Raw genomic sequence first — 23,784 nt, 5'->3', positions numbered from 1 at the left:
AAATACGTCTCACAGAGCCAGGTGGAACGTCTTCAAGTCTTTCAAAACAAAATTCTCAGGAGAATAACCAATACCCCCTGGTTCGCCAGGAACAATCATATTCATAGAGATACAGACGTCCCCAGGTTCACGATTTTATATCCGAGGTTTACTAGAGATATTTCTCCACTCTTCGTCTCTCGGACAATAGATGTATTACCGAGCTGGCCGATATTTTAGGCCAATAACTCATTCGGCTCTTCGTAGCCTTATTCTATTACAGCCGACACTACCCCGTCGTGCTCTAACTCCAAATTGTCTCGACTTTCTCCGGCGAGCGATTAACTCATGTATCGCAAGCTGCGTGGTGTGATAACGACGCCACGTCCTTGCCTGGCCCTTGTGCCTCTTAACGGTGTTACCCGTTACGGGCACCCTTCTTACTAACAGTGAAAATCAGTTAGGGTCATTGGATCAGCTGATAGGGTGGGGTTTAGTGGGTAGCCCAGAGGCATTCTCCACATAACCAGTCCAACTCGCTTATTCCTGCGGGTCTTCCCGACCAGGTATCCGTAACAGGTTTCCCCTACCCGGTTCCAGGCCAAAAAAAAAACGTGTGACTGAGATTGGTTACTGAGGTTTTGCATATGAAGACTTAGAGGGCAATGATTGAGACCGATACTGTCTAGTTGTTGCACAAGTTGAATCATGGAAAATCTTAGTACCCATAATGCCTGCTGGAATATCACGAGACGTTGGGCGAGGAGAATAACAGCCGAGACTGCTTGTTCTTTGTGCCGAGACGTGGCGACGTTAATTATCAGAGTTCGAAAATGAAACAATTAAGAAGAATGAAAATTAGAAAATGGAACAACGTGTGATTTTCTTGTTAGTTTAATTTGTGACTGTCCGGATTGAGTTTCAAAAGAAATATATTAAGATGTCTGTTGATTCTAATCCTGCACTGACCCTCCAGTTTGATGTTTTACGAAAAGCCGGAGAAGGAGCGATACTTTCTATTTGTGGAGTTTGTGATCATTGTTCGAGTTGATGTTTCAAGAAAAAAATTTAATGAGACTAAAATTTGTTGCCTCGCCGTTGTTCTACGTGCTAATCTAAAGGAAAATTATGTTAAAGAAGATCGATTGTTTGTTAAATTGTGAATTCCAAGAAGACCGAATTGGCATATGGCGAAAAGACAATTTTGAGAAGTTATTTAGCTAACAAGTAATAGGACGAATTCTTGACAAGCGCACTGCCAGATGGTTTTGTTTGATGAAGATGAATAAGTTGAATGTGGTGTATAAAAAGTACTTTGAAGTGTTTACCGAGAACTTTGAGAAGTTTCAATAAGAAGAGAATGTTTGTGATTTAGAGTAGTTTAGTTTTGTACCCAGATAGAAGTGATTCAATAAACAATTTGATGATAGACACAGTAAATGTTCATGTAGAGAAACAAAGTGAATTATTAACGGCGATAGTGTTGAACTAATCGCACCATTACGTGGATTCTGCAGTAAAGTTCAGTGAAAACGTACATTATTCGAATTTGATTAAATGAGAGACAATATATTCGAGAGCCGATTAAAGTTTACGTATTATTATTCCACCGTGTGTTTGAAAATCTAGAAAAATATGTATTAAGTGGATTATTAATTTTTTTCTGCACGAAGTTTTACGAGGAACAGTGTTAGTTCTGTTTTGATCGTAAACTACGTCAACTCAACCACGTGTTAGATGATAGTGTCATCGATCGAGGCTGTAAAGTATGATTTAAATGAAAAATAAAGAACGAATTATGGTCTTAGAATTTAAAATGGATCTGGTACGTGTTTACGAATTTGACCGTTTTGAAATCTGAGAAGACGATAAGGTTGAAATAAACATTTGAAATATTTACGGTAAAGAAAAGTGCCGCTGTGAAAGACTTGTGAGTTCCGAGATATCGACGTACACTGTGGACCAAGGTTAACCTGACGCTACATAAATGAAAACCAGTCTAATTACAAACGGACCGATTGTTTATAGAAGTGATATCGATTGCCCGGGACCGAAAAAAACATATACTGGAATAACTGATAAGCTGTTGTCCTAGGAATTTGTATATGTGATCGCCGTGTTACTTGCCGAATAGAAAACTGATGACATAACCTCGTGGATTTTATATGTTTGAACAATGCCGTTAAGGAAAAATGTTATCTTGTTTAAGGAGATAACAAATAGTTTGAACATGTTGAAGAAGACTTTAATTTCTCACGACTTATACTGTGACATTTTAAGAACAATATTATTCATTCTGTAAAATCTTGTTAGGTGATTCAACAACTAGAAAGACGACCTGTTTAAACTCATGTAGAACGACGTGGTCTATATGATTTAGTTGCGATGCGAATTTGCGATGACTACGTCTAGTGTTTTAAGGATTTACAAAGAGGTAATTTGACATTGAATATCAGCAGGTGTCTTGGCTGAGATGTTGATTGAAGTTATATGATTAAGGTGCGAAGATACATTGAAACGGGTTGGATATATTGGTTGAATAAGGAGTGAACGAGAACTTGAATACTGTGAAGTGATATTTAGGATCAATTGAGATCATGCAGGACAATCTGAAGAATTGTCCGAAGGCATGAGATGGAGAGACTTAGTAAATATCATCCGAAATTTTGTGACATTAATTGCAGTACATGAATTAATTTACGTTGACTTTGGTGATGATGTTATACGGTGTGTCTCATTTTTTGGTAAGCAAATATTACATTTTGATGAATTAAAATATGTGAAATTGATACAGACTAGTATAGATGTTATGAATGATCTTCGTGAAGAATAGGTGAATTTGGAGATGATAACGTGTGAAGCTTGTGTTTGTTCACCGAGATTAGAGGCATTCAAGAAGTAAGAATTATGAAGGGTATACGAAGATTGATACATGTATGGGACCTGGAAGACCAGATTGGTGTCGTACCATTGTGGGAGCATTAGTCATTGATGAGCAAGAAGACAAGACGGATTGGGTAGGACCGAAGGAGGTCATGCGAGTGCAGTAGCTATACGGAGTCAGCATGGACATGGGGTACATCCAGGATCGATCCAGGTCCAGCCCAGAATCGATGAATGCCTTGCAGGTGCAGGGTTAGCTGTCAATGAGGCATTTGTGATCACTACAAATGGAATATTTGGTATTTATAAAAAACAATATTGTAAATTAATAATTTTTAAATGAATATTAAATATTTTTAATAAGATAATTAAGTATCCTGCTTTTTTATAATTTGATAGTTCAGGATGAGCGAACGGACAAAGATGGCAAGGTCATGGTTAAGGTTTCGGCAGTATGGTATTAGTAGTTGTCTTGAATTTGATTGGAATTTTGAAACAGTTTTCAATGGTTGACTTTTGAGCATTTGTTTTATGCAGTTTTGTTTATTTGTTTTGACGAAATATACGTAATTAAGTTGTTATGTCGAAAACTGATATATGTTACGCTTTTACAGTTCTGAGGACGGAATCAGGACGGCCGAATGTAAGAAAATATAGAACGGCATAGTTGAGGAATTACGTAAATGGTACCTGACTATTCATTCGTATTTAATTTACCAAGAAATAAAAGTATTTCTTATCTTTGGTATCAGTGTATACTGTTAATTTCGTTAAAACGGAACTAAATGCAGTGCTTTTAAAAACGTAGAGTAGATCATCCAACGTTCCAGAAGAATTGCATTTTTACAGTTTTGTTTCCGTTAAATAAAGCAGTTTTTTCAAGTAAATTAATATTTTTTTATTTTTTAAGCCCTTTCACATATTAAAATTTAGATGCTGCTGTTCATTTATTATGGATTGCAGCCAAGGAGATTTATGGAGGAAATGCGCAACGCTCGGCTTTTAAACTGTATTGATTTGAATAATTCTTTCCCATTTGTAACAACTACACGACGCATATGCTTAGAGAAAAGTTATTTTACGGAACGAGTGTATAATGATAATACATATAATAATATACTGATGGTTAATTATAACATTATTATTAAAAATAACATAATATATTTTATATTTACAGATTTGGACAGATATTACAGTATTTATCATCCTCCGTGTTTCTTATACATACGTATTATTTCTCACGCTCACAGAGGACATTCTACACTCTTCTTACTTTTAGCGGATCCTTTTTATATTTCAAAGTTAATTATTTAAAAACATAATCTATATTACCTAACATTTGGCAATATTTGGCTGTTTATGGTCCGATCGTTCACGTTGATAACCAAAGAGTATATATTTATAGATGCATATATATATTTAAATGGACCTCTACACAATTAAGGTCCAAATAAATACCCTTTTTGATAATGTGTTATCATTTAGACGGACTGCACAATCCGTTGGATTCATCAGATATTACTCCTACTGGCTATCGTTTCTCCGCGTCTAATTCATAGTTCTGATCTAGCAGCATTTTAAAAGCAGGGTTTTTCTGAACACGAAAGTTGTAATAAACTAACAATAATTAATACTTTGAATAACATATATTGTTCCAAACTCCATATATCTGCAAAACTTAATTGATTGCTCCATACGTTTTTGGTGGTACAAAAACGGAATAAAAAGACATATTTAAGTTCAAGCATTTTATTTACTACAGTGTTAACAGTACATGAATATCATTATCACTTGGTAATTAAAATAAATTAAGACATTTTCCACAGGCCCAAGACTTCAAAAGAAATACTTGGAAAAGTAAAATTATGTACATACAAGTACACATTACATTTTGATCAACTAAGAAAGGAAAGACATGTAATTTTATACTTATCACTGGAACTAACTGGTATGTTATTTCTTATAAATTACTTTATTATTTATGAGGTGAGACAACAAGAATTCCCTTTACTCAACAGTTCTGAAACAAAAATCAAATTAAACATAAATCTTCATTTTCAATGCACCATAGTTAAAGCACATTCACTCCTACCATTTGAATTATCTTTTTTTAATACCTTGGTAAAGAATTAAACAACTTTTTTAGATCATACAAGGTTTTTTACAGTAAATATATGGATTGAAGCCAAATATTCATTATCAGCTTCAAAACATATTATATAAATACGACGTCAGCAACTAATACATATATACACAATATAATTCAAACACGTTAATGCAAATATTTATTGATGTTAGTATAATACTTGCCCAACAAATAATTATAAATGATTAGTACATAATATATGGGGTCACAGATTAGTAATAGGAGGTAGTACATGATTATATAACAAATGTATGGGTAAAAACAAGATAAATATCACATCTACAAAATAAAGTTACTACAAGGACAACAAGCACATGCAATAGCTTATTAGTTTTGAGTGGCACTGCAAATTAATTCCATATCGTTGGATACATACACAATGCGTAGAGTATTGGTGAAGCCAGATCCTTGTTTCCAGCCAGTAACCACGATAACTGGGTCGCCAGACTTAATGAAGCCGCGACCTTTACCGAAGGTAATACCGCAATTAACTCTAGCGTCAACGTCCTTTAACCAGTCTTCAAGTCTTTCCTCTGAAAATTATTAAAAATGCGAACTTATGAATGGAGTCTGATTCGAAGGGAACTTTTTGATGTACTTACGTTCGTAGACAATTGGCAAGACAGCCCTATAGAGGTGAGCCTGTCTAGCAGTCTGTGCATTTCTAGTTACAGCAATAATGGGACATCTAAAATGACACATTTTAACATGGAAAACTGTAAAACTCTGAGGGATAAATAACATTACCTGGGTCTATACTTAGCAACAAGATGAGCTGATCTACCTGAGGTAGTAACCACAATGATTGCAGCGGCGAGGCTCTTAGATGAAGCTTCTACAGCTGCAATAGCCACTGTGTGGGCTACATCAACTGGTGGGGCTACCTAAAGAAAATAAATAACAGGTTTAATCTAGAAGAATATTTATTTAAAACTATATATCTACCTGGCTAGATAGGTCAATGAAAAGTCTCTTTTGCCAAATAGCAGCTTCAGCTTCTTTGCAAATATTGGCCATGGTGGAGACGCATTCTAATGGGTAGTCTCCCTTGGCAGTTTCACCTGACAACATAACACAATCGGCGCCATCTAAGATGGCGTTAGCAACATCAGATGATTCAGCACGGGTTGGCCTTGGTTTCTTGACCTGTTTTTAAAAGCATAATGACAAGGATATCCATCAAAGTACATTAATAACAAACCATAGACTCCAACATCTGAGTGGCACAGATGACTGGCTTTCCTTTACGGTTGCATCGAGCAATCATGCATTTCTGCGCCAAGAATACTTTTTCGGTTGGAATTTCGATACCTAAATCACCACGAGCAGCCATGATACCATCAGAAGCATCGATGATTTCATCGAGATTTTGCATTCCTGTAAAATAAAAAATAACCTACTGAATTTATATGTTTACGTAAAGGGGTAGAGATTTATTTAGGCTAGATCTGAGAATCATATGATTCGTCAAAAAGTTGGTTACCAGACAGTCTTTTAATCTTTCACATTAAAGTCATCAATAGAGATAATTAATAATTTTTGGTAAATTTTAGTGGCAATTTATGGATTAGAACAGACACACAACTTTAAATCGACTATAATCATTAAAAATGACATGAATAGACAGCGGAATCTTACAATGGTATATGTATTTAAGCAAGAAAGCATTTTCAATGGAATAAAAAGAAAACATAAACAGAACAAAAAGAAAACATTCCATTAAACCCACACCTTTTATCTGATCTTATCATTCCTGCTGATATTATCACAGAGTTGAATAGAGTTATAGAGTTGAACAAATGGCCTTGTTAAGTTTAAGTCCTTGTTTAGTCCTTTTAAGTTAGGCCTTGTTTAGTTTTGAGTAACTGAAAGGTGCAGAATAGTTGAGAAATGAATGGAACCATGGACACGCCGGTTTCCCGATGAATTTCGGAGTTTTTGACGAACCGTGGGTATTCAATGTTCTCCTGGGTAGCTTATCTTAAACGACTTGAGAACGGTTCACCAGAGCTGACGTAATAAACTTTAAGTAAATATTGAATTGGTAAAGAAAAAAAAAGTGGTAAAAAAAAGGTAAAGTGGGCCTATTAGTTCTGCATATGAGAGGATATAGGTCAATGGGTATTTAATTTCCTTTCTGAAGGACAAGACTATTTCTTGTTGGGTATTCTGAAGTCGCAAGTCTCTGCTCAAATAAGAAAAGGTATTTTGGTTAAATCTTCACACACAGGTTATTTTATTCCACTTCAATATCAATCGCATCCTTACTGAATGAAATATTAGTATTTTACAGAAATAAAAAATTAAAATTATTTTCTTGTCACTCGACATTTGGAGCTTTGCCAAAACCATTATTAATACCTTGGATAAATTTCATAATTATTTTAGTGATAGTTTACAATTTGCGAACGCCAAATTTCAATGTCGAATATTATTTAATTTGTAGTGTCACAGTTAATGCACTATGTTTCAGATAAATATACCAAAGAAACTTCTCATACAATAAAAGCTCACCTTGCTGATTTTCAATCTTGGAGATAACCAAGATTTTCTTTCCTTTTTCTCCCAAGATGTTTCTGATTTCTGTTAAAGCTGCTCCATTCCTAATGAAGGAGGCAAAAATTATGTCAACTTCTTGATCAACACCAAATTGCAGGTCAGCCTTGTCTTTCTCAGACACGGCTGGTAAATCAACAGGTACACCAGGTAAGTTGACACCTAAATTAAAAAAAAAACATGAAGTAAAAGTTTATATGGCTCTGATATAGATAATTGACCTTTACGGCTTCCCAACATCCCTCCATTTTCGATAGTGCAGGTCAGGAACGAACCCTGTATCTGGTTCACAACCAACGAGATCAGGCCGTCATCTACGTAGATCCTGTTACCAACTTTAACGACTTTCTGGATATTGTCATAGTCGACGTAAACAGTATCCTTGGTTCCTTTCTCGGCGTAGGCTTTGTCAGTAGTCAGCTTGATGGTATCGCCTCTTTTCAGTTCGACTTCAGCGGAACCACCCTAAAAATATCCAAACAAATAAAATCAAGCCGGAATGCAAACCATTAATAATTCTTACGCCTTCTAACAAGCCAGTCCTGATTTCTGGACCTTTGGTATCCAGAGCAATGGCCAGAGGATAGGTCATGCCAATTTTCTGGCTGTAGTTGACGACGGCTTGGCGGATGTTCTTGATGGTTTCAGCGTGATACTCATGTGATCCATGCGAGAAGTTGAGACGGGCTACATTCATGCCAACCTCCATCATTTTTTCCAAAGTGGCTGGGTCTCGAGAAGCCGGTCCTATTAAACATTTCACACTTCATCATCAGTAATACCTTACATTAATTTCTTAATACATACCAATGGTGCAGATAATGCCACTCAATCTAACATAGGAGGCCCTGGAATCGATATCCAGAGCACACATATGCTCCAAATGAGTGTTAGCTTCAGCAGCTTGAAGCTGGAACGGCAAAATCTGAGCGCTCATCTAAAAATTATTTGGATGTTAATATACAAACAATAACAAATTCCATCATTTGAATAAAAATAATATATAGGGAGTGGAACAAGCTAAAAATAAAAAAAATTTGTTTATATAAACATATATCACTATACAGATATCTCAGGATAATATAAATATATATACAAATAATTAGCTATTTAATTGTGATAAAACTAAACGCGTGCCAATGTTTATTAATTTAATCAATCACAGAGACTCGACACGTCCGCATGACTCAACTTCATATTGTAGAAATTATAATTTAAAAACCTAGTAACAATCGAGATTGAAGAGACAAAAGGTAATTTTTTAGTGATTTATATTATCGTAATTCTGATACGGACACCATTCAGTCATTTACAGAGGTTGGTAGACTGATGAAAAGTATACTAATTTGAAGGAAATAAATTTGTACATATTGTCCCCGTTTATTAAGAATTTATTGATTTTAGTTTTCGTTACTCTCTGCATATACACAGCTCAGTTCAAACATGGATTAAATGATAGCGGTTTTGCCTTAGTTTTTTTTAAATAAACCACAATGATTTTCATACATTATCTCTCTGTAAGAGTCTTGTTAAATGTTTTAATTCTGCTTTTAAAAAATACCCAACTTTGAAATATAGAACATGAGTGACTGACATAACAATTGAAATAATTATTACAGAGATTGTATTACTGAGTAGGTAAAAATGTAAAAAATTAATATGCACATTTTATTATTAAATAAACACACACATTACTGTTTACTGCGCAAATTACACAGCATTATCTTTTAAAATAAAACAAGCATATGTAACGTGATAACGCAAAAAAAACAGTAAAAATCATAGGATTTTAGTAAATAAAGCTGAACTATCTTACTTTCTTTCTGTTACATGACTTATTTATTAACAAGTTCATGTTTTTACTAATACCTCACACACTCTAAAGAAACTATTCGGTAACAATGACGAAATAAAACTAACAGAATGAGAACCATCAACTTTAATTTAAGCTGATGAAAATTATGGAGGCCTCACAGCCACATTTCACTGGCTAAAGGCAATGGCAACCAGCTAGAGTCATTTTTCAATTGACAAAAAACACCTACCTAAAAAATCGTGCAAAATTTACAGTATAAATCTACATCGAAATCACTATATATACGAACAATATAACAAAAACTGTCTACGATAGTGGTTCCATTAAGTGCAACTTTTATATAAGTGTCTGGTATTGCGGCCAAAAATTAAAAAAAGTGGCAATAGATAAAAAGAGGTATGATATTATGATATAAAAATAAATACAGGCAATAAGGATACGAAAAAAAAACAAAGCAATCAATGAAATATTTATATCCAAACCTCGGGATTAACATTGTTGATCTTATCATTAACCGTTGTCCAGACCATCTTTCTGTTGCCAAGATAATTTTCTCCGCACTGCAGCACAAATTTCCCGTAAATCGAGCGGAAAACTTTTGCTTCAAAATCTAAGCAACTATTAAATGCGCTTGAAGTAACCTTGCGTAAACTAGTACTCCCACCTAGAAATTTCAAAACCCCTACCATTGTACTTATTGTCTGGTCTTATTTTAATTTTACATCTATTTTTTTACAATTATTATGTAAAGTTATCCATGGAATCGGATTGTTTCCATATGTTTATCCGGTCAATTGTCACCATTAACGTCCGAAGTGATTGTGACGAGAAATAGTATAAGAGTCACCCTCTAGATTCTAATTAAAAACACCCTGATGGAAAAGTTTTTACACTGAGAAACCTGTGAAATGGATCATTAGTTTATTTTTTATGTGTTGGGAATGTTATAAATACAATCATCCCGATGTTTGACATCAGTGTTGAATCTAAATATAAGCAGTCTATTAATACAACCATCTGGCATGCCGGCATTTTCCGTAAGTACGTTGAACATTGAAAACAATGTCGAATATTAAGGTATTGATTCCTCTGACATACTTATTTAGCATTTAATATGCAATATTATATTGATAACTTACTCTAATTGCAATTTTCTATCGTTATCAGCACTTAAAAGAAAAATCAATGTCATTGTCATCGTTATTTATAATTTACTAAAGGGGACCGGTTGTGATATTGATTTGCCCTTTGTCAAAATCACCTTTAAACTAAATCGCCCCTTTAAACATTTTTATAAAATATACCAAATTAGATCTGCATAAACTATAGCATTAACGGACCTTTTTTGACTAGTTTCGCTATAGCTCAACAATTTAATTTTTTCATGACTCCCATGACACAACCAATAAAAAGCTTTTAGGTAGTTTTAATTAGAAGTTTTTAAACACCGAAATTGAACTGCTCTACCTCAACATTTATAAGATTAATCAACCCAACTTGTCCCTGAACTAACCAACATGTTTTTAACATGTTGCGAATTTTCCACAAATTAAACGATTTAGAATACTATTGCACAATACGACATACAAAATATAGTCATTGATAACGAGGAAAAATATCGCATGAATTATATTATACTGGTATTATTAAATAAAAACTGGAAACTGCAAAACACGTAAATTATATTTGTAAATTTATAGTTTCCGTGATATAATACAAATGTAATAAGCAAATAAATGTAGAACATTCTTACCTTAGTAAACTGTTTTTAAACACAATATTAAAGAAATGTTAAGAGTTTTAATAGATAAAGCCGAAAATGTAGTCAGTCGGCAATGACAACTATCCCGGTGAGACGATAGAGGTCAAATGAAGGTTAATTCCAGCACCGGTAGGTAAGTTCGGAGAGATTATTCCCTTCATCGGAACTTCCCCCCACACCTGCCAAGTTACGACTTACGTTGCACAGTTTTTAATACAATAGAAGGGAACAGGAAAACAAGAAACAATAGTATTCTAGTAAGTTGACTAGTTCAATGTTTAAAATGAATAAAATGTACAAGGTTAAGCGCTATTTACAATACATGGATTTATGTAAAAAAGAGTTCCGGGTGTGATATGATAAAGCAGCTCCTCTAGTTCTATGACAAAAATATTACATATTAAGTAATTTTTTTTAATGAAGTGTCCTTGAATGAAAAAATCATATATAATTTTATATGATTATACTTTATATCTAGCTTCGTATAGTTTTTGCGGTTTATTCAAATTGACGCTAAACTAATTGCAAATCCGTTTTTAATAAGAACTGATTTATTATATAGTTAATCTAAACCTCACTATTTAAAATATTGCGTTTGTTTAAAAACACACCAAAGAAACATTGTTTACCTGAATTCGACGTTCTACGGCTTTCATTTTCTCTTTTGATGTTGACGGGTTTACCAAGCCGACTACTGGTTTCGGACTAAATTGAATGGATCCAATTTAACTTATTAATTGATTAGTATGATGTAATCCCGAGCCTCTCAACATTCATTAAAGACTGACCAGAGTATGACTGGATATCAATGTTATCCATATATTAACTTTGAGAAATAATCCGTAGAGGTCAACCCAATGTTTACTGATAAGAAAAGGCAGCCGATTAAATGTTTGTTTATCAGGTCGGCGAACGTAAAGATATTTGTTCAGCGATGATATTGCGTTAGATAATATCAGTAGCAATAGTGTTTAAAAAATATTTCTACCGAACGAAACTAAAATGAAATTTGAATGAAATGTTAAAAAAAATTAGCGCCCGAGCAGGGACTTGAACCCTGGACCCTTGGATTAAAAGTCCAATGCTCTACCGACTGAGCTACCCGGGCCAGTTGAAATTTTGTTTTAATAAGTAAATATTACAAAAAGTATATAATAATAAAGTTGAAATTATTTATATATTATACCATTAATTATACTGTATTTTCATCATATTTAACGTTACATAAATAATACTATAATCCTACAATTATTATATATCTATAATGCCAAGGACATACGAGTATTTAGTCACGTTCCTACTGGAAAATTTCTACAGCGATGCCAGCTTGAATAGAAAATTTTCTTATTTTAGAAACCCTACATTAACATTACACTACATTTTCTAAATCCGTAATAATATTTGAAAATATATAATATATTCTATATTATTTATGAGCCAGAATAAATAAAATTAATATCATAAATTAAAGTTTAAATATGTATCCAATAGTAATATATGTGCTGTTTCTCTATATAAGTAATATAGGCAACATGGGTTGTTTTTCTGGTTATTTTCATTTGTTTACCTTGTCCTTTTTAGGTTAGATTTTATATATCAGTGAGTTGACGATTGAAGTTTCTCGATATCTTCCGTACAAATGATTTAACTAAAAATAGTGTGGAGTGTCTTCAAGGCATGGATAGACATCGTCTTAAATATCTCTAAATACTGTATTTTAATTGAACAGCTTTTACATTACATAAAGAGGTCAAATTACCGCATCTATAATTCGCGAACATGAGGTTCTTTGAAAATACAACATTTTTTAATTACAGTTGGGAACAAGTAGCCCAAGCCTTTTGGAAGAGGTATCCTAATCCAAACAGGTAGTTATCCCTAATTTATTTATATATTTTTGAGAGATACTAATCAAGCCCTAATAATTAATAGCCTTATAAAAGCCAGTGACCTTGTTTATATGTAAATGAAATGTATTGTTATTTAATTTTATTTATAGACACGCTAATTATAGCAAGCACATTTTAAATGCTTGTTTATGTAACTAACCATAGCCTTTTTTTAGTAAACATGTTTTAAGTGAAGATACCATAAGTAGAGAGTTGAGATCAGGAAAGTTATTTACAAAAAGACTGTTGAATAAAACTAATAGCATTCCCAATTGGGCGAAGCGATTTATTAGCACTGCAAATGTTTATATTGTTGAAGAAAGTATTGTTGATGTGAAAAATAAAATTCTCATTACTTACACAAGAAATTTGGGTTTAACTAAAGTAATGGTAAGTGTTTTGACATACCTGATATGCATCATAAAATCTTATAAACACCTCTGTTTTAAATAATACACTCATTGATTCATTTTTTGGGGCCATCTTAAACAACTGGCACTAGCTAATAAATAAAATAATATGTCTAATAATTCATGTGAGGATGTATATGGCATATGTAAAGTACATATTTATTACATCATTTTTTATTAATTTACATTTCATTTTGTACATTATTTGTACTATGCAATGCGTTTTTCAGAATGTTACTGAAAAGGTGGTATACAAACAAAATAAAGATAATCCTTCAAAGACTGAGGCATTGAGGAGTGTATGGATAGACTCACAAGTTAGAGGATTTAGTAGGGCAATATGCGCATTTGGATGTGACAGGCTGAGGAAAAATACCCAGAAAATGGCTGGGGGTTTTAATCACGTCCTACAGAATATGTTTCCAAACCATAATGTTATTCCCAATACCCACTTAACTGTGACAGCAGCTCACAAACTCAAAGACGCGGCTATTAATGCTTCTGAACTTGCCAAAAGCAAAGCTGCCCCGATATACGCCAGTTTGAATCCGAACCAATCTTAAGGTTTATATTTAAGTCATCAGGGATTAGGGTTCATTTCACTGTAAGTAAAAATTTGTGAATTCATTGACTGAATAACATTCCTCAGATATATTGATGTTTTTATATGAATTCTTCGACGGAGTTATCGTGGCACAAATCAATTATCGCAAGATACAAAAAGTAGAACCATAATTTAAAATACTATTAGTAAACATAGTTGTTAAGATTTTTTAATTGTGTTTTAATAAAACCAAAACGAAATTTTAATTCTAGTCTAAATAAGAATATAATTCATTTTAAATGATGTAATAAGATCCAGTTTATTGGATATAATGGTAGATATTTTCATACCTTAATGAATTATAGCACTATTCCTTTATTTTCGCATTATATCTACTACCTATTAGCCTGCCATATTGAAGTATTTAAAGCTATGCCGAAGCAAAAATAGGTAATTCACAAAAATTCTATAACATTACTATAAGCATTTCAAAGGTTGATGGCATAGCTTTTAAAAATATTTAATAAATAGTATGATTGTATACTAAGTTATATATGTAAGATAAATAAAAACATTGAAACATTAATTAGTTTTACTTCTGGTTTTCTTACACATTCCCTATATTCTGACTGTTATCTCCTATATATAAAGCATGTGTGAAGAGTGATGGCAAATGTGTATAGTCAAAAGCAGAGCGAAAATTAATAAAAACGATAATCTAAATAAGAGTGCCAAAATCTTACATACACAACCACGATTCTTTTATCCTGTGTAATTTAAAATCTCATTTATTTTTCATGAATACTTTTGTAACATTTGATGGGACATTAATCCCCGGCTCACCGTGCGACTTGTGTTGCTTTGAAGATTGCATTCATTATTTTATGTCGTCGTTTGGTGCTCCTATCACTCAATCTGCTGAAGTATTTGGTACGTCCGGTTTTCACGCTTCGATTTAGCATCTTCCAAATTAGCGGCTGCATCATTCCAGTAGGTCTTAATTTTAGAACAGTCATTCAGCGAACAAATGACATCGACTGTGGTCACTAAATTTAAGTTCCCGAGTGAGTTTGCGTTTTGTGTAAGTGCAAACCCAAGTCTAGAGTTCTCCAGACATATTTAATTTACAGATCTGGAGTAATTGTTTACCCAACCGATCATCTGCAATTTATCCACCAAACGTTTGCACTAATAATAATGACATGAAATTAATTTTTATAATCAAGTTTATAATTTAAACCTGATATTAAATCATGCAACGTAGCATAGTGATTTAGTATCGATAAAGTCGACCTGTTCCAACTAAAAAGCCAGTTCAGATATTAGGCCCAAAAAAAAGAAAAAGTTCCTTAATAATCCCATCTCCAGTCCAATGGAATTCAGCAGTGATCAGATAATGCACTGAGGGGGTTTTAGTATACAAGAATGCTACATAACCAAAGCATGTCCGACGGGGTCGGCATTTGGCCGTACGCCTTTACATCCTTATTGATACAATCTAGAGAAACATCAGAAATTGGTAATGGCTATATAATAGTCATGTGTTGGCATTGATGTACTATATATATACTGTTGAGACATAATAACTATTTAAGAAATCAGCAATTGATGAAGTAGTCTCAGTAACAAGAATTATTTGAAGATATTCTAAGCAGCCGAGAAAAATCCAAGAGACTGTTGATACCAAAGAATGAAATAATCATTGTGGTATATGAATAATGTATGGACTAGTGATGAAACTTTCTTGTAGTCCAAGAGATTGAACAATCAATAAACAAGATATAATAATTGATAAATGAATATGAATGTAGAATAGGCTATTTTTAAAAATTTTTTCAGGCATTGAAATTAAAATAACAGGGAACCCTGTTAGAATAAGTAGATGATTTTTAGAATATTCAAATAATACAACATTTAAGTAAACATGCCTATTTTATGTGATGTAATAAATTTGTTATAACATGGATTAACGACAAACATTCACTTTTATTCGATGATAAGCATTATTTAGTACCCCTCGTAAATTCCATATATTTTCGAACGATTCTGGTTGTGTATTATAGCAAGAATCAATTGCCTTTACCCAGATCTCCAACTGAAAAAGAAAGTTTTAGGTTCATAAAAAGATTATAAAACTGCGGCTGTTACCTCTTCGCCATCTTTTATTTTTTCATTTATTGGAATTTTCAATGACCACAAGGTCCAAGCCCAATGTTTGGGTGGAACGGCCGAGTCTTGAGCATCGAAATTAGCTACATGCCACGTTTTACCGCCGTCGATAGTAACATCTACACGGACAATTCGTTGTCCCCCACCTGACCATGCGTATCCTGATTAATTCCCAACATTAAGCAACAAAGATGTCTCACATAATTAATTTTTACCCTTCACTTTCAAATATCCCTCTTCCAAATGAACTTTTTGGCCATCCAAAGGATTGCAAATGGCTGATATAACAGGCAATTCTTGTATTGCCGGAGATTTTGTGTAATCTACCGTGTCCCAATCAATGGATGGAGAAAAACCTTTGTAATCATTTTGCTGCCAATGTGAAGGGCTTTCATTTACAGATACATATATTCTAGCTGAAAATTGAACATTTAATTCACAAACAATAAAAAAGTTTAATTCTAACATAGCCACTTCACATTCCTTGCTCCCACAACTCCTGGCACAATCACCCTTATAGGAAAACCGTGGTCTCGAGGAATTGGCACACCATTCATTTCATAAGCCAATAGTACATCCCCTCTATTATCAATTGCTTTCCACAGAGGTATAGAGGCACCATATTGCTTGGATGTTGCATCAAAATCTAAGCCTTCAAACTAATTGTTGATTCAAATTAATGAAATAGCACAGACTGAGAAAATAAAATCAAAACTCACTTGTACATGCTTTAGGTTTTCCTCATCTTCTGTTACACCTGCTAGTTTTAAAATATCTCTTAGTTTCACTCCAGTCCAACAAGCATTTCCTATTGCTGCTGGTCCCCAATTTAAACCCTTAACTGCTTTTACCTGTTCAATTAAAATATTTTATTAAATGTGTAATAATCCAAAATATTTGAAAACCTTTGTCATTTCACTCCTTCTATTACCAGCACACATTATTGTAGCTGTTATGGTATGTTTTGGTAGCTTCTTCAATTCATCCAATGTAAAACTTAATATTCTGGATTTACCCTCAATTTCTACTTCAAGCTCATAATTATCTGGGTCTACCTCTGGTACAGGCAAATGATTTCTGACATAAAACAATTCACTTAAAAGAAATTGTTTGTTAAGAATCAATCAATATTAATTCCACTCTCACTTGGGAGTAATGAAATTTTCACATAATAATAGTGGTGATAGTTCAGCATTAAATGGCTTTTTACTGGCAGGTTTCAAAGCAATATGACGTCGCGGTTCATTAGCATATGGATCATCCATGTCATCCACCAAACTTTTCAAATCTTCTTTTTTTAAATTACCTAATTAATATAAATATGAAATTATTTTTGAAACAATCTTTAGGATTCCAAGTAACCTATACGGAGAGTTTCTAATATTGCATAAACATGGGGATTTTCATGTATGCCATATATCATCCAAAAAGGTTCAACACTTCCACCAGCTGCCATGAGAATCTGTTCACCTCCCGGATGCCCTTCAACAAATTCTGTAATATCATAGACACCTTCTTTATAATATACCCAGATCCTAGCATCACTAAGAAATTAAATAATTACTAAATAATTTGAAGTAATATAACTATACAAATTAAAATACCTATTGTTGTGCTTTTGAATATCTTCCAATGAAAATGTTGGCAAATCATTTCTAAATTTTCCAGGTATAACTGCCTCATTTTTCTTTTCCAATTTTGCAGCATAGGCAAATTTTTGCTCTTTATTAACTATAATTTGATATTATTTCCATATTTTTCCTTAAACTCAAAAATTACTAAATACATACCATAAAAATAGCATCCTATTAAACCAGCTGTAACATAGCTTAATTTTATACTAACATTAACATATGACCTATCGTTTTTCTCATATCTTTGTTCGGAAAATTCGGTAAGTGTTCTATAATGTTGTGAATATTTAGAATATGTTAAACGACGACAGACTCTAAAAATATATCAGATATCTAATATTTCACTGTCTAAATAAAAAATAAATGAAATTATTGTTTATTATGAATTTCGATACCTGTTAAATATATAATTCATTTTGCTAAGTTCTATGAAAAAGTTTCTGAATCACTGAATTAATTATTATAATTTTCTTCCCTATTCCATATAAAACCCCATTAAGAATTTTGTAATTTCTGCAGTTGTTTTGTCGGATTTTTAATTGTCTTAGGGTTATGAACCTTCAAGGTCATCAACAATATTTTCTATTTTAGCCATTATGTTTAACATTGGTGTATTTTCAAAAATATATTGAAATATTAAATTTTAAAGTAGCCGCCAAAAAACAGCTGATATTTAAAGTCATGTAGCCAAAATGGCATTTCTATATATATACAACTTTTCACTTAAATATATATATATATTTATATTATATATAGATATATTTGTGTACTATATATGACTACTTTTTAAAATTTCCATTTTTCTGATTGGACTCTTGAATTAACAAGTATGTATAAAAATTTAATATATTATCCATTGGTAAGCTTTCCTAGCTTTTTGACATTTGTGCTGTCAATGTTTCAATTCTCAATTATTTGATACAAAGTTTCTATGAGTGATGGACCCACGATGGGACTTAAATGCAGTATCATTCATTGTTCGTTCTTGATATCTCTTGAAATGTTGAAAGCAAATGAAAAAAAATTATGGGTGGTTGCATAGGAATATCGAGAAGTCACAGTGGTGGTGTGGATAATAGTAGTGGATCTGTAACAAGACCTGTATCAGGTTAGTATATGATGTTTCCTGTATAAATTAATGTTTATTATTAGACGCTTTTTAAATTGTTCATTTGTAATTAAATTTAAATGTTTTCTAATAAATATATCAGATGCAAAGTTTCAGTTTAAAGTTAACACTTTTTCATTTTTATATATACTAAATTGTGTTCTTGCTAAAATATGTTTTTTTATAGAATATAAATACATATAATATATTAAAATATACTTTTCCAGGAAATCAACATAACAAAAGTTATAGACTCGCTCATGAAACGATTCGATGGAAATCTGATGTTCCTCTTACAGAAGGGCAACTTAGGTCTAAAAGGGATGAGTTTTGGGACACAGCTCCAGCATTTGAAGGGCGAAAAGAAATTTGGGATGCTCTGAGGTATTATATATACATATATATATATATATATATATATATATATATATATAGATAGATAAATTATATATTTTAATTATTGTAGAGCTGCAGCTATGGCTGCAGAACAACATGATTATGATCTTGCACAAGCAATACTGGATGGTGCAGGTGTATTTGTACCCAATGGATACATTACGGATTGTTATGATCAGCTTGGTGAAAGGTAAATATTGTTTTGACCATAAACACTGGACAGTTGAAGAATTATTTTGTCTCATCAGGTATCAAGTACCTATATATTGCCTTTCATATCCAATTAATATAGTAAAGGAGGATGGCAGAGATTCACCAGCAGAATGTAGTGAACCAGTGGAGAGTGGTACAGAAACTGTTTTAAAATTAAGATTAAGCCATAATTGCAGTGATGTAAAGTTGGCTGTTTATTCAAGTGATACAATTAGCATGTGTAAGAAAAAATTGCAGGTAAGTGATGAAATAGCGTTTAAATAAATTTGTAAACAATTAACTATTCAAAAGAATATTTTAATTTGATTTATAATTTTTATTAACAAATAGTAATTTCTTAGTGGAGCAGAATTATTAATATTTAAGATAAATAAGACAAATATACCATAAAAAATGTACTGTATATTTTCAAGCATAATCTAATTATTAGATTCAGGCTATATTCAAATCCATTATGCTCTGTTATAATTTTCAGCTCCAAAGGCTATTATCTTGAATTATTGGATGAATTATCAAGCTTCATTGATATTGAAAGTAGTTGGTAAGTCATCCAATTGTTTTAAATGTACAATAAACAGTGCTGGTTCTGTTGAGACCAAGTCTTGTTTCCAATATGAAATTATATTGTGCTCCATTATTTATCTGTTGCATGGAATATGTTTGTTTTTGAAGTCTGTTAATGAATTTTCTGCCATCAAAATTATGTTTTAACTAGAGTTTTATGGGGTGGCCCATGATAATGTTCTGTTGTACACATAAACAAAACAAAAGATATATTATACCTTCAAGGGTTTGTTTTAGTGATTTTTTTAGTTTTTTTAAATTACACTTAGAAATGTAAAAATGAATTTTTTTGTTGGATTTTGGTATATTGTATTGTGAGATTTTGGAAGTAGTTACAGTATTAACATAAATAACTAAATTATTTAGTTATTAATGTAGACATTATTTCAGTAGTTTAAAACGTAACCATAATAAAAAATTGAGAAAACTTTTGCAGCTATACATTCATATTTTTAACATCCATAATATCTTTTTTAACAGAGTCAGGAGGGAATTGAAGCTTCCAGGCAAAGATGGTTCTATGGAGGCAAACTTCTAGGCGATAAATTGCATATTGAAGAAGCTAAAATACCACTGGGTTATGTTGTTCAAGTCATTGTCAATATGGAGAATTTTTCTCCTTTACCAAATAAAAAGGCCTTATGATGAGATATAATAACATAGGGTAAGTAAAATATTAAGAAAAACACTTTTTATTTTTCATAATGTTTGTTTATTGAACCAATCCGTTTTTATTCAAACTTTTATTCATCGCAACCGTTTTTTTAGTATATTCAAAAAATAGAAGTAAAAAAATGCGTTATGGTATTGACCAAAATAGAGGTTGTGAAATCAATGTGAAAAAGGATAAACTTAACCTAGGACCATATCGATTATGTAACATTTTCATAAAAGTAAATCCCAGTTTATTAATGCAACTTGCTGAACGTATCACGTTTCAATGGTGCTTTTTCATAGAGCTGAGTTCGATAAAGATGATTCCTCACCTTGCACATCAATGCTACCTACAATCTGATATGTTGTGTTTATATCTCATCAGATATATCAACTGTTTGTGTTCTAATCAAAGTACAATTATTCCTTTAGATTAAGCTGAGATTTTTTAAACAAATTATTAATTAATAGCCAGCCCCTCAGTAATTTTGTTTTGACTTCTTGCGCTCAAATGCAAATTTGAATAAAAAATTACTATACTGCCGATTGTATTTTTTTCGATTGTTTTTTTTTTGCTACCATATAAAGAGGGTGCCAGAGTATTTGTTTGGTATAACAAAATGATTTTCTTATAAGATAATGTATTTTTTGTACCACAAATGATATTGTACATATTATTATATATACGTATTTGTCTGATTATTTTTTGTTCGATGTTCGGTATATCGATCCTCCGTTAGTCGTGGTTATCTTTATCGGAAGGTCGATAAACTCTTCATCGATTGTCATACATCAATATTTGGCTAATGTTAACTGATCATAGCGTTAAGACTATATTTGTAAATAATTATTTCGACTCAATTTAATTTGTTATTTTTTGGAGGATCATGTCTCTATACCAAAAACTATCAACCAGTATTAGATTTCCTTTTGTTTTAATTTAATTTATGATCGAGTCAATATCTATAATAGTTGTTTATGCTGGCGTATAGAGCACGGAAATATTGTTTAGATAGTTTTTGTGCTTTATACGTTATCGATAGTTGTACGACTGATTTTTGATACATTAAGTCTCAATTTTTAAAAATTCAAACACAGAATCAACGATAGAAAGCTACGAGATTTATACAATACAAAAAAATAGATTTATTATCTCAACTTTTGATATAATCAGTGATTCAGTGGACATACTCCAGACAAGAAATTTTCTAATTCTAATTTTTTTTTCTAATTTTAAACCTCCTACAGACAACGAACATTTGAATAAGTCAAATAAATTACGAGAAATGGATAATTTTTATTTATTCAAGAGATGTACTAAATCATTGATGACATCAAAAGGTCGGATTTTTATTGGACTTTTGAAGACTGCTAAATGATATTATTAACCACACACTATTTAAATTCCTAATTAAGCGCGACTTAAAAACTTATTGATTAAATTGATTAGGGATAAACGCAAGAGCAGTTAAATAGTTCACTTCTGCACCAGTGTGATGTTTTCGTAAAAGTGGATTTTAAAATTACAAAGAGATTTACAAAACAAATGGCAATATAGTTTTAATGATATTAATAGTACCTTAATATTTGATTTACTGTTTATAGAAATATTATATGCGTGAAATAAATAAATGATTTGTTATATATAATTTTTTGTTTCATTTTATGACCCTTCTGTTTTTATACTAGAGAAGGTTCTTTTGTACTCAGTCGTGTACCAATAGCAAGGACATGGATGTTTTTCTAATTATTAGTAAAAATATAAAATCGAATAAGGGATACATAACAGTAGATAGGCTCAGAAAGGTCAAAAATCTCCCTCAGGTTATTTCAGTTCTGGGGCTCATTAAGATTTAGGCTCTATGAATTGCCTTACGATCAGCGATATTTTTGAAAATCTGAAATATAAATGAAAGCCACTCAAGTGTTAAATTCGATGGTTGTTACTCTTTCCGCATAAAATAACATTTTTCAGGCATGAGACGTATTTTAATTGAATTTTCGATATTATTTTTGTTGCTGATTTGAAAAAATCTACTGCTGAAGTCCATCAAGCACCTTTAGAAACTTATGATATTGTCGCTTCGCCATGTCCCAATTATTTTAGTTTCAATCATTTAAAAATGGCAATTTTCGTGTTAGTGAGAAAGACCGACTTATGTCAAAAATATTCGAAGGCAAACGAAAATCTACGTCAAGTTCTGAGGGAACTTTCAGCCACATTAGCCGTTGATGATGAATCAACTGCTAAGGTGGTGAATGATCATATGTAGTAAGAGTTGTGATGGGTGTCTCCCATCTGATGGGGTCTACCGTACTCATCAGATATAGCGTCTCCTGATTACCACTTGTTCAGATCGATGCAGTATGACTTGGCTGGTACACGCTTTCAAAATGCTGAAGAAGCGAAAATAGACCACGTTAGGGAACCACGTCTATGTTGTTTTTTGCCTTTGAATCAAAATAAATCCATTATTATCATTTTATTGCGCTCGCTGTTGATGGCAATCCGCGCCATCTGTTGAGTCTTGATTTTAGAAATTATGGTTCTTAACTTGCCCTTCATTTAAAAATGCGCATCATCGCTAAGTCGTCAGATATTTTTGGCCAAAATTGTGGTTTCCTGCAAACACTTCGAAGTCCAGTCAGCAAGCCAACGGCGTTGCCTATGATGGCTCAGTTTGAATTCCTACGTCAGATGGAATTTGTACCAGTGCTCTGCGAAGAACTCTTGTACACTGCGAAGAACTGACTGCCCCGGATTCATCTGTACAATTTTACAGTAGTAGTACAGCGGTAATGATATTGTTCGAACTGGCGAAAGTTTCTTTGGTGTACGAGCATCGCTGATTAAGCGAACCGACTATCTCCAATATCGCCAGACGTTGGAAAGTCAACTTTGGTGAACCGTGTTGCCATAAAATGTACACAGCGTTTGTACTAACAAACAATAATACGGTTTTATCATTTTAACAATCGTATAATTTGTTATGGCGACTTGCTATCGTTGTCTGAATTATCAATAACAGTTTAAATAGATGCCATAGAAAAAATATGGCCG

At 32.5% G+C, this 23,784-nt stretch overlaps 4 protein-coding genes, 1 long non-coding RNA gene and 1 other non-coding gene across 11 annotated transcripts; 3 read left to right on the top strand and 3 right to left on the bottom strand.

Moving 5' to 3' along the window:
- Positions 1 to 1,483: 1,483 nt before the first annotated feature.
- LOC143195082 (uncharacterized) lies at positions 1,484 to 3,749 on the top strand. The gene is made up of 2 exons (XR_013005465.1): positions 1,484 to 2,413; positions 2,479 to 3,749. It is a non-coding gene; the product is annotated as an uncharacterized LOC143195082 (long non-coding RNA).
- Positions 3,750 to 4,595: 846 nt separating this feature from the next.
- LOC143195080 (pyruvate kinase) lies at positions 4,596 to 12,157 on the bottom strand. 4 transcript variants are annotated; one of them, XM_076401941.1, is made up of 11 exons: positions 11,772 to 12,157; positions 8,372 to 8,501; positions 8,088 to 8,311; positions 7,786 to 8,029; positions 7,523 to 7,726; positions 6,210 to 6,385; positions 5,954 to 6,154; positions 5,756 to 5,892; positions 5,611 to 5,696; positions 5,385 to 5,541; positions 4,596 to 4,882 (listed from the first exon to the last, which is right to left on the bottom strand). In XM_076401941.1, the coding sequence occupies exons 1-11, from the start codon at positions 11,796 to 11,798 to the stop codon at positions 4,870 to 4,872; spliced, it is 1,599 nt and encodes a 532-aa protein (XP_076258056.1). In that variant the 5' UTR covers positions 11,799 to 12,157; the 3' UTR covers positions 4,596 to 4,869. The 4 variants fall into 4 exon arrangements, with proteins under 4 accessions (XP_076258056.1, XP_076258057.1, XP_076258054.1 ...); XM_076401942.1 differs by lacking the exon at positions 11,772 to 12,157 and adding an exon at positions 11,134 to 11,446; XM_076401939.1 differs by lacking the exon at positions 11,772 to 12,157 and adding an exon at positions 9,863 to 10,039.
- Positions 12,158 to 12,177: 20 nt separating this feature from the next.
- Positions 12,178 to 12,250, bottom strand: TRNAK-UUU (transfer RNA lysine (anticodon UUU)). Its single transcript has one exon. It is a non-coding gene; the product is annotated as a tRNA-Lys (tRNA).
- Positions 12,251 to 12,723: 473 nt separating this feature from the next.
- On the top strand, positions 12,724 to 14,571 carry prel (preli-like). 2 transcript variants are annotated; one of them, XM_076401944.1, is made up of 4 exons: positions 12,724 to 13,010; positions 13,208 to 13,421; positions 13,672 to 14,045; positions 14,091 to 14,571. In XM_076401944.1, the coding sequence occupies exons 1-3, from the start codon at positions 12,922 to 12,924 to the stop codon at positions 14,002 to 14,004; spliced, it is 636 nt and encodes a 211-aa protein (XP_076258059.1). In that variant the 5' UTR covers positions 12,724 to 12,921; the 3' UTR covers positions 14,005 to 14,045; positions 14,091 to 14,571. The 2 variants fall into 2 exon arrangements, with proteins under 2 accessions (XP_076258059.1, XP_076258058.1); XM_076401943.1 differs by having other exon boundaries at positions 13,672 to 14,571.
- Positions 14,572 to 15,898: 1,327 nt separating this feature from the next.
- shop (sulfite oxidase) lies at positions 15,899 to 18,366 on the bottom strand. Its single transcript, XM_076401927.1, has 11 exons — positions 18,184 to 18,366; positions 17,945 to 18,102; positions 17,759 to 17,885; positions 17,517 to 17,698; positions 17,301 to 17,460; positions 17,060 to 17,249; positions 16,874 to 17,005; positions 16,621 to 16,813; positions 16,370 to 16,570; positions 16,134 to 16,315; positions 15,899 to 16,080 (listed from the first exon to the last, which is right to left on the bottom strand). Exons 1-11 carry the CDS (start codon positions 18,201 to 18,203, stop codon positions 15,952 to 15,954), a joined length of 1,674 nt encoding a protein of 557 aa, XP_076258042.1. The 5' UTR covers positions 18,204 to 18,366; the 3' UTR covers positions 15,899 to 15,951.
- LOC143195078 (ubiquitin domain-containing protein 2) lies at positions 17,947 to 22,372 on the top strand. Of its 2 annotated transcripts, XM_076401934.1 has the most exons (7): positions 17,947 to 18,048; positions 18,380 to 18,896; positions 19,124 to 19,280; positions 19,363 to 19,482; positions 19,541 to 19,742; positions 20,550 to 20,733; positions 20,838 to 22,372. In XM_076401934.1, exons 2-6 carry the CDS (start codon positions 18,815 to 18,817, stop codon positions 20,712 to 20,714), a joined length of 726 nt encoding a protein of 241 aa, XP_076258049.1. In that variant the 5' UTR covers positions 17,947 to 18,048; positions 18,380 to 18,814; the 3' UTR covers positions 20,715 to 20,733; positions 20,838 to 22,372. The 2 variants fall into 2 exon arrangements, with proteins under 2 accessions (XP_076258049.1, XP_076258050.1); XM_076401935.1 differs by lacking the exons at positions 17,947 to 18,048; positions 20,550 to 20,733; positions 20,838 to 22,372 and adding an exon at positions 19,981 to 20,052 and having other exon boundaries at positions 18,573 to 18,896.
- Positions 22,373 to 23,784: the final 1,412 nt, after the last annotated feature.

This window comes from Rhynchophorus ferrugineus, unplaced genomic scaffold (assembly GCF_030347505.1).
Source record: "Rhynchophorus ferrugineus isolate W39M unplaced genomic scaffold, kcgeb_rfMv2 rfM4, whole genome shotgun sequence".
Taxonomy (NCBI): Eukaryota; Metazoa; Arthropoda; class Insecta; order Coleoptera; family Curculionidae; genus Rhynchophorus; species Rhynchophorus ferrugineus.
Note: the sequence above shows the minus strand (reverse complement) of the source record. Positions and strands in the feature narration are given on the sequence as shown.

Bases quoted from the DNA above. Each gene is read 5' to 3' on its own strand.
- LOC143195080 (XM_076401939.1), bottom strand. From the start codon at position 9,910: ATGGTCTGGACAACGGTTAATGATAAGATCAACAATGTTAATCCCGAG. The intron at 8,502-9,862 runs GTTTGGATATAA...AATAATTTTTAG, and splicing joins TCAACAATGTTAATCCCGAG to ATGAGCGCTCAGATTTTGCC. The intron at 6,386-7,522 runs GTGAGCTTTTAT...TTTATTTTACAG, and splicing joins CAAGATTGAAAATCAGCAAG to GAATGCAAAATCTCGATGAA.
- prel (XM_076401944.1), top strand. From the start codon at position 12,922: ATGAGGTTCTTTGAAAATACAACATTTTTTAATTACAGTTGGGAACAA. The intron at 13,011-13,207 runs GTAGTTATCCCT...GCCTTTTTTTAG, and splicing joins AGGTATCCTAATCCAAACAG to TAAACATGTTTTAAGTGAAG. The intron at 13,422-13,671 runs GTAAGTGTTTTG...TGCGTTTTTCAG, and splicing joins TGGGTTTAACTAAAGTAATG to AATGTTACTGAAAAGGTGGT.
- shop (XM_076401927.1), bottom strand. From the start codon at position 18,203: ATGAATTATATATTTAACAG. The intron at 16,814-16,873 runs GTGAGTTTTGAT...ATCAACAATTAG, and splicing joins AAAACCTAAAGCATGTACAA to TTTGAAGGCTTAGATTTTGA. The intron at 16,571-16,620 runs GTTAGAATTAAA...TTCAATTTTCAG, and splicing joins AAGGAATGTGAAGTGGCTAT to CTAGAATATATGTATCTGTA.
- LOC143195078 (XM_076401934.1), top strand. From the start codon at position 18,815: ATGGGTGGTTGCATAGGAATATCGAGAAGTCACAGTGGTGGTGTGGAT. The intron at 19,281-19,362 runs GTATTATATATA...TAATTATTGTAG, and splicing joins GAAATTTGGGATGCTCTGAG to AGCTGCAGCTATGGCTGCAG. The intron at 19,743-20,549 runs GTAAGTGATGAA...CTTTTTTAACAG, and splicing joins TGTGTAAGAAAAAATTGCAG to AGTCAGGAGGGAATTGAAGC.